This window comes from Cetorhinus maximus, chromosome 10 (assembly GCF_964194155.1).
Source record: "Cetorhinus maximus chromosome 10, sCetMax3.hap1.1, whole genome shotgun sequence".
Taxonomy (NCBI): Eukaryota; Metazoa; Chordata; class Chondrichthyes; order Lamniformes; family Cetorhinidae; genus Cetorhinus; species Cetorhinus maximus.
Genome location: NC_135888.1, coordinates 59,979,688 through 59,996,907, shown reverse-complemented (window position 1 = coordinate 59,996,907; position 17,220 = coordinate 59,979,688). Strand labels below are relative to the sequence as shown.

Here is a 17,220-nt window from a genome sequence, read left to right as displayed (position 1 = left end):
GCTAAGATGGATCATCCACCCAGCACTTCTGGCTCAAGATTGTTGTGATTGTTTCAGCCTTATCTTTTGCACTAATGTGCTGGGCTCCTCCATCATTGCAGATGGGGATATTTATGAAGTCTCCTCCTCCAGTGAATTGTTTAATTGTCCACCATTCACGACTAGATGTGGCAGGACTGCAGAGCTTAGATCTGATCCGTTGGTTGTGGAATCGCTTAGGTTGAGGTCAAATATGTTTTTTGTCTTGTTGGTTCCCTCACCCTTCCCGCAGACCCAGTCTAGCAGTCCCTCACCCAGAGTATATTCTGCACCCTTGCCACCCTCAGTGCTTTCTCCAACATGTGTTCAACATGGGGCAGTATGGATTCATCATCTGAGGTGGGGCGGGGGTGGGAGTGGGGGGTGGGGGGTAGGTGGTAACCAATAAGATGTTTCCTTGCCCATTTTTGACCTGCCATGAGACCTCATGGGGTCCAGAGTCGATGTTGAGGACTCCCAGGGTGACTCCCTCCTGACTGTAAACCACTGTGCCGTCACCTCTGTTGGGTTTGTCCTGCTGATGGGGCAGGACATGCTCAGGGATAGTGACGTTGGTGTCTGGGTCATGATCTGTATGGTATGATTCGGTGAGTATGATGATGTCAGGCTTGAATAGTCTGTGTGACAGCTCTCTCAATTTTAGCTCTAGCCCCCAGATTTTAGTAAGGAGGACTTTGCAGAGTCGACAGGGCTTGGTTTGCCGTTGTCGTTTCCGGTGCCTAGGTCAATGCCGGGTAGTCCGTCCGGTTTCATTCATTTTTAATGGCTTTTTAGTGGTTTGACACAACTGAGTGACTCGCTAGGCCATATCAGAGGGCATTTAAGAGTTAATCACATTACTGCGGATCGGGAGGCACACATAGGCAAGACCAGGTGAGAATGGCAGTTGGGTTTTTACAACAATCGACAATAGTTTCATGCTCATCATTAGACTTTTAATGACAATATCACTATGCCACCACCTCCCCAGTTGGTTGCCAACATCAGTGACTAGACTTCAAAAGTACTTAATTGACTGTAAAACACTTTGGGGCATCTTCAGGTTCTGAAAAATGTTATCATGGCCTGGATTTTGCACTAGGGATATCAGTGAAGCAATCAGAGCTCGCTGTTACTGAATTGTAAATTGGACAGCAATTACCCAGCTGCCAACACATACACAGTAAGATACAGAAATCAGGATATGTGATCTGAGTTGCCTTGCTCCTCCATAAGCATCGCTACTGGTACCTCACTAAGAGACTCACCATTCAAATACATGTAACAACATGAAACTGGGGTACTAATAGGTTGCACACCCACTAAACATGACAGAAAATGTTAGGCTTGTCCATTCAAGTTGAAGTGAATTTTTATTGGCTTGGCATCAAAGAACTGCTCAGGCACTGAAAATGTATTTTTACAAATATGGAATCTCAGTCTGTCAGGTTTTAATTATCATTGGAGATTTATTAAAACAATAAAATTAATTTGCTTTTATAACTTATTTTTGCCTCTTTTATCTCTCTCCCTCTTTCTTAATCCCATCTTTCTTTCCGACTCTTCAATTTGCTTTCTGTACCTTATTTGACTTTAGCTTAACTATTCTAACTTAACACTTCCTGGTTTAAATTCTGCACGGCTCAGTGTGAGAATTCTTTAAGCTGATTGGTTAAGGAGACACACCATTGCTTGCCCCATTCACACAGGGTCCAGATCCCCTGTAGAGAGGGCCACACTGAAATATATTTCTAGTTCCCACAAGTCGCAATGCAAAAGCCTAAAGAAAGTCTGTGGGAAGTGTAAGTGTAATGGAGAGCGAGCACTGTGCATTTGCCACAAATCTCAAAATCCGGGCAAATAATACAAGCTCTTTCTTTTATTTAACTAGATGGATTTTTTAAATTAACCTTCCCTCGTGAACATTACTGATTTATAATAAGATGCAAGACAGCTGACCATACATTATTTTGTATATTTGAGTGCAATCATACAAGTTACTTACATGGCACTGCTCAGACATGTGCTGTCAAAAGATTAACAACAAGTAACATTTAGGTCAGATCCAGCAGCTGCTTTCTCAAGACTGCCCATTGTAACCAACGTGTACCTTGTACCCAGCTCCTCCCAGTCACATACAGCATTCCATAGACTCACCTTGTGGTCAGGGTAGCTGGTTCTTTGCTCTCCAGTCCGGCTGTAGTGAGTCTCTGCGTAACCCGGTGCCATCAGTTGCCTGAAAGGACAGAGTTAGGCAGTTTCATTTCACGCCTCAATAAACTGGACAAGTTTTTAGACTATCAGAACTCACTTTCAAATATTTCTACCCCTTAACTGTAAAACTGTAAAGATGTAAATCATTAATTAAGAATGTTCAGCTTTACATGGAAACCACGGCATTGAAACAGGACATCCTCTCAACAGCTCTATCAGTGTTTCTACTCCACAAAAGCTCCCTCCCACTCAAAGTACCTCATCTCATACTTCAGCCATATCCCTTGACACCCTTCTTCCTCATTTAAACATCAAACCTTCCCTTAAATATATCAATGTTGTTTACTTCAGCCAGTCCATACGGAAGAATTACACATTCTCACTGTTCTGTTAGTGGCTATTTTATAGTCATGCCCAATTGTTCTAGACTCTATCAGTACTGGGAACAGTATCTCCACATTCACCCGATAAAACTCCTTCACTATTTCAAGAAGCTCTATCAGGTTTCTTCTTAGGCTTCTCTTTCCAGAGAAAACAGTCCCAGCCTGCTTAATCTTTCCTGACGGTTACATCCTCTCAATTTTGGTAAGATCCTTGTAAATCTGTACTGCGCTTTCTCATATGGAGACAATAACTGGAAGGTAGGTCATTGAATATATTCAAGGCTGAGATAGACAGATTTTTTGAACCCGTTCTGCTATCGCCCCTAACCTACACTGACCTGCAATGGCGCTTGATCAAGCAACACCTTGATTTTAAAATTCTCATCCTTGTTTTTGAATCCCTCCATGGCCTCACACCTCCTTATTTCTGTCATCTCCTCCAGCCCCATAATCCTCCAAGATATCTGTGATCCTCTAATTCTGGCCTCCTGAGCATCCCCTGTGATAATCACTCCACCATTGCTGGCCATGCCTTCAGTTGTCTAGGCCCCCAGCTCAGAATACCTGTCCTACATGTCTCTGCCTCTCTCCCTTGCTTTCCTCCATTAAGACACACCTTATTACTACCTCTCTGGCCAAGCTTTTGATCAGTCAATCTAATATTTGTTTTATAGTGCTTCTGTGAAGTACCTTGGGATGTTTTATTAGGTTAAAGATGCTGTATAAATATAAGTTGCTATTGAACAATAGGAGAGGCAAGGGTTACAGGGAATGGGTTGGAAAGTGGAATTGAGGCCAAGATTAGATAAGCCATGAACTTTTTTTATCCATTAATGGTATGTGGGTGTTGCTGGCTAGGCCAGCATTTGTTGCCCATCCCTAATTGCTCTTAGACTGAGTGACATGTTTAGGCCATTTCAGAGGGCAATTAAGAGTCAACTGCATTGCTGTGGGCCTGTAGTCATACATAGGCCAGGAAAGGACAGCAAATTTCCTTCCCCAAAGGACATCAGTGAGCCAGATGGATTTTTGCAACAATTGATGATAGTTTCAACTATTACTGAGACTAACTTTATATTCCAGATTTTATTAATTGGATTTAAATTCCTCTAGCTGCCATGAATAGGATTTGAACCCATAGCCCAAAACATTAGCCTGTGCCTGTGGGATACTAGTGACAATAACACTACACCACTATCTTCCCTTTGAATGAGCAGAGAAGGCTCCAGGGACCATATGGCTTACTCCTGCTCCCATTTCTTATCTTCTTATATGATAAGCCTGGATTCACTGGCGTTTCAAAGGCTGCATTGTCTACATTATTTAGACGCTCAGAATTCAAGCATGTGTCCCTGGAAGAGCCAGTATTTGAGAAGGAGCAAGGGAAGCCTCTGCTGGTGATCGGGGCGAAGTTCTTTCACTACCATTTACCATGAATCGATCACCACTCAACCACCTTCTTCCCAAGCTCATGGGATCATGGTGACTGTTACAGCCTCCGAAAAAAGTCTGTTTTTACTGGTCAAGTATAAAACAACTGACTTTTGTTTGTCATCACTGTGCCCTCTTGTCAATAGCAACATTGTCCACACTCAAACACAAGAAATAAAAATCAGTTTGTGTTGTTGCAATACAGCCAGGGACAGTAAGTCATTCATAAAAATCAAACTGACTGCTAATGCAATGACCAAATTGCAGCAGTACAGCTCTGGAGCAATTGAGGCATTGTTACACTGCAGAACATTGCGCCTGTTTCAGCTCAACAAAACAAGGGACAGCCATTCATTGGTTCATTCCTCAGGGTAATGCCCTGACCTATCAGAGTCAAGCTGCCTGGTTTAAAATTTCAAATAGTGCTTGGGAGTTAACCATCAGTCACCATTATCTGGTGCATTCTCCATGGCAACGCCTCTACCGATCAGAGTTCACCTGCCAACCAATCAGCACTCTCTTCTCACCATAAAGTTGTTGCTTCCCCTGACATTGGTATTCTTGCGATTGTCCTGATGCATGCAAGATGAAAAGCTTTGACAAAATATCTTTTTTCAGCAATGCTCAAGTTCTGTACTAGCAAACAACTATTTGTAGATCTGGTTACTGTTAATTGGTGCATTATTGCCAGCACCTGGAACGGGGAAGGATGTGCTGCTTGGTACAATTTGAGAGCAAGGGGACAGGCCAACTGCTCATGCTTATGCTGGAAGTCCAGACTCAGTGACTAAAGGTTAAAGTGTTTGTATGTCCCCTTTGTAAAAGGAAGTGATCAGGAAAGAAGCTTGGAAGACAGAGGGGATCTTCAGTGGTCCAGGCGTAGACCTCTAAGGGAGCCTGATTTCTGCTGAGCGGTCAGCTAGAGTGGGCCCCAGTCCTAACTGCCCAGAGCTTAAACATTCACTTTGCATACAAACATAATCCAGAGGAACTCCCAACCATAGAATCAGAAGCAACTACAATGTCTTTGATTGACCTCCCCTGATCATGCACTTTCTGCCTGGCTATACTACAGGACAGACACAGAGGGCTGTACTTTCATTGAAGAGTCAGGATCCCAACATCCGGGCCATTTCCAGGTCCCGACCCCGCTCACCGTCGCTGCTGATTGTCTAGCAGTATTTTGAAGAAGGCAACCAATTAGCAGCCCACTGGCACAATCGCTCTCAAATTAGGGCCAGTGGAAGAGGCCAGATATAGACATGGTGGGCTTGATTTAAAGGGCACGTGGCAGTCATGATTGTGGACACCAATATCCTGCACGATGGCAGAGGCCGAAACATAGTGGAGCAGCAGCATAGCAAGTACCCATGGAAGGGCTGCCCTATGTCATCCTGGAGGGGCTGTCAGAGGTGGGGGCAGCTCGGAAGAGTGTTCTGTTTCTGGTGTAAAGCAGGAGGGGGCTAGCCAGCCAGACAAAGCAGGTGTGGACGAAGGTAGTTCAGGAGGTGAGTTGCTACAGTGTGCTCAGCAGGACATTGGTGCGGTGCAAGAAGTGCTTCAATGGCCTTCTGAGGTCACCTGGCGAGGTGAGGGCAACGCTACAACCAGGTGACATTTCCAGTTCTTGAGTCACCAGCGGACCAATGAGCAGAGCAGCTTGAGGGCACATGATGTTCAGGAAGTGAAGTTATGTATACCCAGCTACACTCCTGGGCAGCGTTCACATCACAAGCACTTGTGGAGGAGGAACCAATTGGACATCAAATGTGAGTGAGCTGCAGGATGTGGTGAAAGAGAGCACCAAGTTCTTAACTCTCTTGCTCTTCACTTTGTTAGAGAAAAAGAGCACATTATACGTAAGAAAGGGGATGCTCTGGTGTTGAAGTGGCACATCTCGCTATGCTGGTGGCCATAGAGGAGGCGGCCCTCGAAACTGCAGGGTGGCAGCTTGGCAGAAAATTGGCACGAGGAAGATGGGTGAGCATCTGAGAGAGGGCAAAAGCACATTACCCTTTCTGTGTGAAGGGGATGGAGCTCTGTCCTTGTTTGTGTAGTCCATGTCAATGCATTATCTGTAATGGGCTGCTGCAGGTGGCACTTCCCCTCAATTGCCTCCACCTGAAACACCTTATGGAACGGCCACTGTGTGTCAATGCATCAGCTCCTCGCTGCCTCTTCCACCATTTACGTAGCATGAGGAATGGCTCCCATGTCTCTGAATTGCTCCCCCTGTGCAGCCACTTCATCTGCTTGGACATGCTTGTGACCTGTTCATTGCTTCCAAAAGCTAAATCAGCCCTACCACCATCTCTCAACTGGCTCAGTAACAGCCTTAATTGATAACCTGCCACTTTCAGGCAGGTTGCAGCAACACATCCTCCCCCCACCATCCTGAGAAGACAGCTCCACCAAAATTGCTAGCAGGCGGGAAACTGGCATGCTAGCCCACCACCTCGGGATGAAAATTCAGTCTAGTGTAAAGCTCCCTCTACACTGTCCCTTCAAGCACTCCCAGGTTGGCACAGCACAGTCAGCTGTAGAGTTTAACAGGCAAAGTTATTTTAAGAATAAATAACTGAATATCCTAACAAATTGTTTAAGCTGGGCAGATGCAGGGGCTGACCTGGATATTTTGACCATGTGAGTTTAATTGATTTAAAAATTGGACAACTCAAGTCCACCATTATTAGCATTGAAAGAGCCACAAACCATGACCCCAAAAGTTTAAATCCCCCAAGCTAGGGTGGGTAAATTGGACCAAGATCTCTCCTCCTGATTTTAGTCCAGTATCCACCCCCCTCACGCCTGACAAATTATATCCGACAAGTTGATGTGACAATCTCCGGAACTGAACCGCCATTGCTCTTCATCAGGCCAGTTATAAAAAAGCCATGGAAAGACCAACAGGGCATCTTTACCACATCACGAGGAGCACAGTGAATGCATTCTGCAGGCCTTAAGCAATTAGCATTCAGATTCATAATGGACTTTGAGTTTTTAATGATTCAGAATGTTAAAGGCTCATAATGTCTGCCATCAAACAATTTTATTCTTCATCTGATTATTGCCAGCCAGATAACTGAGAGTTTACAGTTGAAATGATCTCATTGTGGGTCAAATAGTGAAGCATAATAAAGCAATGGTCCTACATTGCCAGCAAGCTATGAGTGTGATGTTTAGCAGTTCTAACAGGACTTACTTAGCAATCCGAAAAAAATAAGATGGAGCCATTCACCTCAACGTAAAAGACAAATAGAGTTTGAAGCCATTATGATGGCTCAGTTAGTTAGACAGGCGTGTTATTGAGTCATGAAAACCCAAAAGCTTACAGCTTTGATTTCCACTCTCAGATGCTCTCAGCCAAGGAGCTTAGAATTAGCTGCAAGATCCCTGGAATAAAGATGAGGGGGGGAAGAAAATCAGAAAAGTGTTTAAGATTCAGCTCTGACTGAAAGTTCTCATGTGATCATCAACTGAGGGCAGTATCACCTCCAGGTTCCTCTCCAAGTAATGCAGCATCCTGACTTGGGCATATATCACCATTCCTTCATTGTCACTGGGTCAGAATCCTGGGTCTCTCCAGTGCAACAGCACTGTGGGAGTATTTACACCATGTGGACTGCAGTGGCTCAAAAAGAAGGCCCATCATCGACTTTGCAAGGGATTAAGGGATGGACAATAAATGGACGCGTTGCCAGTGATGCCCAAAACCCTAAAATATTATCTTATAAAAAGGTTTGGCTATGATGCCCTCAATAGTGTTCATGGAACAATTCAAGCATTCACCTTGAATTGAAGAATTAAAGAGAAGAAAAACACACAATACCCCAGAACTTACTCGGCATCACTGTATATCTAGCATTTTGTGAATAATGAAAGGCATTTTTTTTATAAGATGAATGCTAGTCATTGACTTAAACCTGAAATTTACAAGCATACATTTAGTCATTTGGTGGCACAGAACTTGAGTATTTCCGAGAAAAGACATTTTGTCGAAGTTTTTCATCTTGCACTCATCAGGACAATCGTAAGAATACCAATGTCAGGGGAAGCAACAACTTTATACTGTATGAGAAGAGAGTGCTGATTGGTTGGCAAGTGAACTCTGATTGATAGAGGCATTGTCATGGAGAATGCACCAGTTAATGGTGACTGACTGTTAACTGCCATGCATTGCTTGAAATTTTAAACCGGGTAGCTTGACTCTGATTGGTCAAGGCATTGCCCTGAGGAATGAACCAGCAAATGGCTATCACTTATTTTGTCTAGCTGAAACAAGCGCAATGTGTGTACATGTTCTTTCTGTCTGCAAGGAACAGGGCCCTGTGTATTAATATATGTAGCTTCCAGTACAGGCAAATGTGCCACACTGTAAGCCCAACTGACAATCTTAAATTGGTTGTCAGTGTAATTTTTAGCACATTGAGGATTATTTAGCAAATGTTGTCAATTGCAGAATCCCATCTAATGTTGAACACTGTATTTTGAGTTTTGCAAGCACTGGCTAGTTGCATACGGTCTGTACCTTGCCCGTTGCAAACTGCAGCTGGGACATGTTGTTTGATATGATCTGCCAGTCTTTGGGATGTACAGCCTACATACATAGCATCACACTGGCACTGAAATTCATATACCATATTACTCATTTGTGATATAGGCTGAACATCTTTTTGGCTTGACAGCAGCATCCTGTCAGTGGAGAATACCATTCGTGTTGCTGCTGCATAGTAGCAGCATGAAACAGCTAGCTTCACCTGCTGCTCAAATTTTTGAGATACCTTGTCCTTCCAGGATAATCTGAGGTAGACTGGGCACTTTTCAGGGCCAAAAGTGACAGCCTTAGGTCCGTTCATGAGTTTGCGTGATATACAGTGCAAAATAATCTGATCAGGGTAGCTATTATCCCACATGATGTCTTTGATACGCCCTATTCCAGCATCAAGCTTGCACTGTGAGCAAATGGCTCGGGCCCTATTTACGAGGTTGCTGATATAGTCAATCTTATAGCGTGTGGAACTGTAAGAGTCCCAACACCTGCATTGACCAGTGAAGGTAGGCTTACAGTAGACAGGCAGAGAATCCCCTGGCAAATTTTTCAACTAGTACGTCAAGGTAGGGGAGTTCATTTGAACACATTCTCTCCCCCTTCCTTTACAGTATGAAGTTGTTACTTCCCCTGACATTAGTATTCTTACAATTGTCCTGATGAGTGCAAGATGAAAAGCTTTGCAAAATGTCTTTGTTCAGCAATACTCAAGCATACAATTGCTCTCTGACTGACCTTATTTTACAAACAGCTACATTCGCCTACTTGGGCTTATTTCTTACAGGGTGTGCTTCAGCAATGACCTTAAAAGAACAGGTCAGTTTAGAAGTTAAGCATCATACCATTCTAATGACTATTCAATAAGCAAAGGAAATCCATCAATTTATATACAAGTCATTTTTTTCTTAAATGCCCATCACTAAACAGTCCAATTGTCAAAGTGCAGCTGTCATATTTGGAGGTATTACAAAGATGCAGAATGATTTTTAAAATATAGGAAGAACATTTGCTTGAAGCCTGGATTTTACAGACAGTTTTGTTGACCCTACAACCAAGTGCAGGAGTTTACAGTAAGCTATGATTACCAGTCAGATCAGCAGCTCACAGTAGAATATTTGAGTCGCAGTCTTAAAGGAACAAGCCAGATTAGGAGCTGAACATCACAATGATGTCCAGACCCTGGAGAATCCATGAGCTAGGAGAGATCTATTAGTATATACATACTTTAAACAGGGCTTTAGTGTTCAGCTGTATCAATTCAACCGAACGATTCAACCTTCACCATGTTAACTGAAAGTCAATATAGCTGCTCAGGATTGTTTTAATTAGGCAGCGACTGCTAAGGACGACTGGCTGAAGGTTGATAAAATAAATGGGTTCACAATTGGAGTGTTGCCAAATCGACAGGATGAGGTGTTTTGAAGACTGTACAGTACAGCTTGAAGTAATCAAGCCTGTCTGTAAAGATGAATGACTTCATTCTCCTCAACATAACTAAGCTCTTATCTTTATCAATATTCCCCTTCAAAAAAGCAGCATTAGAGTGACATTTTAAATCCCAGACTGAGGCCAGTGAAGGATTTGTTTTATTAGCAGGCCCATCCTGTGCATTTTTAAGTGGTGGCAACAAATGGAGACTCTGAGCCTGTGAATATTGTAATTTAAGTCTTCTTACAACAGTCAGCTGGAATTGAGTAAATTGGGTGTTTTGCGGATGCAAATTTTTATCAAGAAAGGAAGAACAAACTTGCTTTTATATAAATCCTTTGACAACTTCAGGACATCCCAAATGCATTACAACCCATTATTGTTGTAAAGGCAAATACAGCAGCCAATGTGTGCACAGCAAGATCCCACAGACAGGAATTAAATAAGTGACCAGATTATCTGTTTTAGGTGTTGGTTGAGGGATCAGTCTTGGCCAGGAACCAAAAGAACGCTCTTCATCCAATACTGCCAAGATATCGTTAAAATCCATTTGAGAGGACAGGCAGGGTTATAGTTTAAACATCTCATTCAAAAAACAGTACAGTATAGTGCAGGACTCCCTCAGCACTGCATTGGGAGTGTCAGCCTAGATGATCCAACAGAGGGTGCTAGTGAGAAGTGACTGAAGCATTCTGCGGGAAGTCACCGCAGACACCACGACTCAGAAGGGAATTGAGGAGAAGGACTCTTGCACACAACAGGAGGAAGAGCATCCAACAGAGGGCACTAGTGAGAAGTGACTGAAGTGTTCTGCGGGAAGTCACCGCAGACACCACGACTCAGAAGGGAATCGAGGAGGACCCACTGTCAAAGAACAGAATAGCTCCAAACATTACATTGCTGTAGTGTTTCCATTCCTCCTCAAACCAAAAAAGAGAGAGGGCGAGGCAGTGCCTTCAGGAGTGCACTAGGCCTGCGAGGGACACTCTTCTGAAAGTGGATTTTTTTAAAAAGCAGCTGATTGGTGAGCAAATCCTTGTGAGTTTTTTTTCAACCTATTAAAGTTATTCATTGCTTAATACTGAGGTAGTAGCTAAAAAAAAGTATAGAGTAGTACTGTACAAGTATAATTAGTCAAGAAACAAGATTACTAGCTAACATAAATAAGGCCTCGAGCTAGCGTATTTTTTTAAGGGAGTAACTAGCTAAATCAAGAGGGACGTCATGGCACGAGATCTCAGACCCGTGATATGCTCCTCCTGCAGGATGTGGGAAATGAGGGACGCTTCCAGCGTCCCTGTTGACCATGTGTGCGGAAGATGTGTCCAAATGCAGCTTCTAGCTAACTGGATTTCGGAGCTGGAGCTGCGGGTGGACTCATTGTGGAGCATCCGCGATGCTGAGCAAGTCATGGATAGCACATTTAGCGAGATGGTCACACCACAGGTGAAGATTACACAGGCAGAAAAGGAATGGGTGACCATCAGGAACAGTAAAAGACTCAGGAAGGTAGTGCAGGAGTCCCCTGTGGTCATCCCCCTCTCTAACAGATATACTGCTTTGGATACCTTTGGAGGGGGATAGTCTCTCAGGGGAAAGCAGCAACAGCAACGTTCACGGCACCGTGGGTGGCTCTGCTGCTCAGAAGGGTGGGAGGAAAATAAGTGGCAGGGCTATAGTGATAGGGGATTCAATAGTTAGGGGCACAGACAGACGCTTCTGAGGCTGCAAACGTGAATCAAGGATGATATGTTGTCTCCCTGGTGCCAGGGTCCGGGATGTCATGGAATGGCTGCAGGACATTCTGGGGAGGGAAGGTAAGCAGCCAGTGGTCGTGGTACACATTGGTACCAACGACATAGGTAAACTAAGGGATGAGGACCTGCAAGATCAGTACAGGGAGTTAGGAGATAAATTAAAATGCAGGACCTCAAATGTAGTAATCTCAGGATTACTCCCAGTTCCACGTGCTAGCGAGAGCAGGAATAAGAGGATAGACCAAACGAACATGTGGCTGGAGAAATGGTGTAGCTGGGAGGGATTCAGATTCTTGAGGCACTGGGACCAGTTCTGGGGAAGGTGGGACCTGTACAAACCAGACGGGCTGCACCCAGGCAGAGCTGGGGCCAGTGTCCTTGCGGGGGCTTTTGCTAGTTCTGTTGGGGAGTATTTAAATTAGTGTGGCAGGGGGATGGGATCCCGAGAGTAGGATCAGATAGGTCAGATTCAGATCAGAAAAATGGAGGTAGAACATTAGCTAGGGACGTTGTGATAGACATGGAGTTACAGGAGAAGCAAAGTTTAAAAAGTGTCCAGCAAGGGAAATTGACGGGGTTAAACTGTTTATACTTCAATGCAAGGAGTATTACAAACAAGGTAGATGAGTTAAGAGCACAAGTAGACACATGGCAGCAGGATGTCATTGCTATAATGCAGACCTGGCTAAAGGAGGGACAAAACTGGCAGCTAAATATCCCTGGTTATAGAGTCTTCAGACAGGATAGAGTAGGAGATAAAAAAGGAGGGGGGGGGTAGCACTAATGGTTAAAGAATCAATTTCAGTTGTGAGAAGGGGTGATATACTGAATGGGTCAAAAAACAAGGCTTTATGGATTGAGCTCAGAGATAAAAAAGGGGCAGCCACACAACTGGGAGTATACTACAGACCCCCAAATAATGGTAGGGAGATAGAAGAACAAATATGTAGGCAAATTTCTGCTTGTAAGAACAAGAGGGCAATAATAGTAGGAGACTTCAACTATCCTAATATCAGCTGGGATTCAAACAATATAAGGGGCACTGAGGGAGAAAAATTCATGCAGTGTGTCTAGGAAATTTTTTTCAACCAATTAGTGACAAACCCAGCAAGAAGCAATTCTAGACCTAGTATTGGTGAACGAAGAAGGGCAAGTGTGTGAAGTGATAGTTGGTGACCATATCGGGGACAGTGATCACCATTCAGTTAGATTTAGCATTACCATGGTAAAGGTGAGAGATAAGGCAGGAGTAAAAGTCTTGAACTGGGGGAAGGCAAATTTTGCAGAAATGAGAAGGGACTTGGCTGAGGTGGACTGGACAGCACTGCTGGAGGATAAAACAGTGGAAAACTAGTGGGAAGCACTAAAAAGTAAGATCCTAATTGTACAAAGTAGACATGTCCCCTACAAAAATAAGAGTGGTACTGCCAAATCTAGACCTCCCTGGTTGTCTAGAGGAATACAGGGGAAGATCAAACAGAAAAAGAAAGCGTACGATGGGCACAAAGATGTAAGCACTGCAGATAGCCTAGACGAATATAGGAAATGCAGGGACAAAGTAAAAAAAGAAATAAGGAAATCAAAGAGAGGGCATGAAAAAAGATTAACAAGTAAAGTTAAAGATAAGCCAAAGATGATTTACCAATACATTAATGCTAAAAGGTTAGTTAAGGAAAAAGTGGGATCTATCAGAGATGAAGATGGGAACTTGTGTGTAGATGCAGAGGCTGTGGGAAGGGTTTTGAATGAATATTTTGTCTCCGTGTTTACAAAGGAAAGGGAGAATGTAGATATAATAGTCCAGGAGGAACACTGCGAGATATTGGACGGGATAGTCCTAAAGAGAGAGGAAGTACTCGAAGGGTTGAAATCCTTGAAAGTTGATAAGTCGCCAGGGCCAGATGTGTTGTTTCCGAGGCTGCTGAAGAAAGTCAGGGAGGAGATAGCAGATGCTCTGAGGATGATTTTCCAATCTTCACTAGATACAGGGGAGGTACCGGAGAACTGGAGAAATGCAAATGTAGTTCCATTGTTTAAAAAGGGATCAAAGGAAATGCCAAACAATTATAGGCCAGTTAGTCTTACATCGGTGCTGAGCAAATTAGTAGAATCAATCCTGAGAGATAGGATTAACTGTCATGTGGAAAGGCATGGACTAGTCAGGGATGGTCAGCATGGATTTGTTAAAGGAAGGTCTTGCCTCACAAATTTGATTGAATTCTTTGAGGAAGTGACAAGAAGGGTTGATGAAGGTAGTGCAGTGGATGTTGTGTACATGGATTTTAGCAAGGCATTTGACAAGGTCCCACATGGCAGATTGGTCAGGAAAGTAAAAGCCCATGGGATTCAGGGTAATGTGGCAAACTGGATAAAAGGTTGGCTTTGTAACAGGAAATAAAGGGTAATGGTCGATGGATGCCCTTGCGAATGGAAAGTTTTCTCAAGTGGTGTTCCACAGGGCTCGGTGTTGGGACCCTTGTTGTTTGTGTTATATATTAACGATTTGGACGTGACCGTGGGGGGCACAATTGGGAAATTTGCAAATGGCACAAAGATTGGCCAAGTAATGAATAGTGTAGAGGATAGCCATAATCTCCAAAACGATATAGGTGGGTTGGTGGAGTGGGCGGTAAAGTGGCAGATGGATTTTAATATAGAGAAGTGTGAGGTCATACATTTAGGGAGGTCAAACAGTTAGTTACAGGGATATACATGAGAATATACTAAGAGGGGTAAATGAAGTGAGAGATCTTGGCGTACAAGTACACAGGTCCCTGAAGGCAGCAGTTCAAGTAGACAAGGTTGTAAAGAAGGCATATGGAATGCTCTCCTTCATTGGCAGAGGCATAGAATATAAAAGTAAAGATATAATGTTGGAATTGTATAAAACACTGGTGAGGCCACAACTGGAGTATTGTGTGCAGTTCTGGTCACCACATTACAGGAAAGATGTAAAAGCTCTGGAGAGAGTGCAGAGGAGGTTTACAAGAATGTTGGCAGGGTTAGAAAAGTGTAGCTACAAGGAGAGATTGGATAGGTTGGGATTATTTTCCTTAGAACAAAGAAGTCTGAGAGGTGACTTGATTGAGGTGTATAAAATTATGATGGGAATAGATAGAGTGGACAGGATAAAACTGTTTCCCTTGATGGAGAATTCTAGAACCAGGGGTCATAGATTTAAGATAAGTGGCAGAAGGTGTAGGGGGTACATGAGGAAGAACTTTTTTACGCAGAGGGTAGTGGGTGTCTGGAATTCGCTGCCCAAGTTGGTGGTTGAGGCTGAAACTTTAAATTCTTTTAAAAAGTACCTGGATCTGTACCTAAAGTGCTGTAAGCTGCAGGGCTATGGGCCGGGCGCAGGAAGGTGGGATTACAAAGGGCACCTGGGTGTCCTCGGGCTGGCATGGATAAGATGGGCCAAATGGCCTCCTCCTGTGCTGTAACTTTTCTATGGTTCTATGGTTCTATGAGATGGTTAAGTCTCCAAAGTGAGACTTGAACTCACAGCCTGCTAATTTAAAGGATTGAGTGCTACCAATGGAACCATGGCTGACAATGACTTTACCACTAAGCCATCTTATTTGATTTCAATAAACTCAGCCTGCTGGATGCAAACTACCCAATGGCACTATTTCAAGGAAGAGCAGGGGTATTCTCCCTTTTTCCTGGCTAATATTTACCCTTTGGTCAAAATCACTGAAACAGATTATCTAGTCTTTCTCACATCGCGGTCTGTGGGAGCTTGCTGTGCGCAGATTGATTGCCATGCTTCTTATAATACAAGTTACTGCATTTAAAAAAACTCAATTGGCTGTAAAGCACTTTGCAAAGTCCTGAATTTGTGAAAGGTGCTGCAGATAAGTAAGTCTCCCTTTTATGTTGGCCAGGGTGGATTGCAGTGATGGGTGGAGGGGTTTACAGTCGTGGGCAAAGGGGTGTGCAGTGAGGGTGGAGGAGGTTGCAGTGGTGGGTGGAGGGGGTCACAGAGGTAGATGGAGGGGGTTGCAATGGTGGGTAGAAAGAGGTTGCAATAGTGGATAGAACAGTTGCACTGGTGGATGAAAGGAGTTGCAGTGGTGAGTGGATGGGCTTGCAGTGGTGGGCGGAGGGGGTTGCAGTGGAGGGTGGAAAAAGGCCATGGAGGAGCTTGCAATTGAGGATCATGCTTCTCATGTTAATGCTGTAGGAAGCAGAGAGGCAGAGGAGATCAGAGAACTGAGAGTGGTTATCTGGAGGGGATTTAGTGTGGGATTCGATGTTGGTAATTGGATCCTGGATGAGATGCGGTTGTTTGGGGTGAAACTTGGAAGGCCAGCCAAGAAAGTGATGGAAAAGCTGACTGATGTGACAAAGATATGGGTGAAAATTCAACAACACTGAGAATGAGGTACGGAAGGCGGCGACGACATTAAAGGCATTGGGCTGAATTTTCCATGGGCATTGGGAGCCCGATGTGAGGCTCACTTCTGGATTCAAACCCCCCACATTTCAGTTGCCTGCCCGACAGCTTCATTTTCCAGGAAGTGATCAATTAACAGGCCACCCCCAGGTTCATGGGGTCTAAAAGTGAGAGGGCAAAACATTGTGGGCCTTGCACTGCCTGAAAAATCTACACTCTGTCGAAAAATAGAGATCAATTGTCCTTCTAAGTGTCTTCATTGGCTATCCGTCGCTGCAGAGTGGGTTCCCACTGCCGCTGGGAGCCCACTCGCAGAAAGGTGTTTGGAGATGGGAAGACATCTTGGAGGCGGCCTGAACAATGCACAATGTTCCAAATTTCCCCATCCCCAAAGCCATCTCTGTGGGGCTGGGGAAATTCAGCCTCTTGAAATAGGTTTTCTTAGTCAAGGGTCCTGTCCAAGTTGAGCTGAAAAAGGATCTGGCACCTCCCTGAGTTGACGCGGAAGTCAGCTTATAACAGAGTGACAGTCATGGAGTCAAATGTAATGACAAAGAGGTTAGAATGGCTATTACTGAATACAAACGGAAGTTGACTCCGTACTTATGGATAATGTCACCAAACAGCAGAGAGTAGCTGACCCATAAGAGAAAGTCACGGATGGAATCATGAAAATATCAGTCCAAACTCTCCTAGCCTTGCTTTCCCCTTTATGGGATCAGTTACTTCACCAAGTCCCTTCATCATAAGGTCAGAAGTGGGGGGGTTTACTGTTGATTGCAGTTTATAGTTCCATTCACAACTCTCAGATACTGTCAGCATGCAGCAAGACCGGCACAACATTCACGCTTGGACTGATAAGTGGCAAGGAACATGCTGTGGATGTGCCAGGTAATGACTATCTCCAACAAGGGGAAATCTAGCCATCGCCCCTTGACATTCAATGACATTACCAATGCTGAATCCCCTAACCATCAACATCCTGTGGGCCACCAGTGACCATAAACTTAATTGGGCCAGCCACCAAAATACTGTTACGCA

General features: G+C 44.1%; 1 protein-coding gene across 1 annotated transcript in view; it reads right to left on the bottom strand.

The window, feature by feature from the left end:
• Positions 1-17,220, bottom strand: part of adam19b (ADAM metallopeptidase domain 19b) — a 154,298-nt gene that overhangs the window by 77,197 nt on the left and 59,881 nt on the right. The window contains exon 4 of the mRNA XM_078550528.1: positions 2,176-2,254. Within this exon, the coding sequence (XP_078406654.1) occupies positions 2,176-2,254 (79 nt within the window). The remainder of the gene's footprint in view (positions 1-2,175; positions 2,255-17,220) is intronic.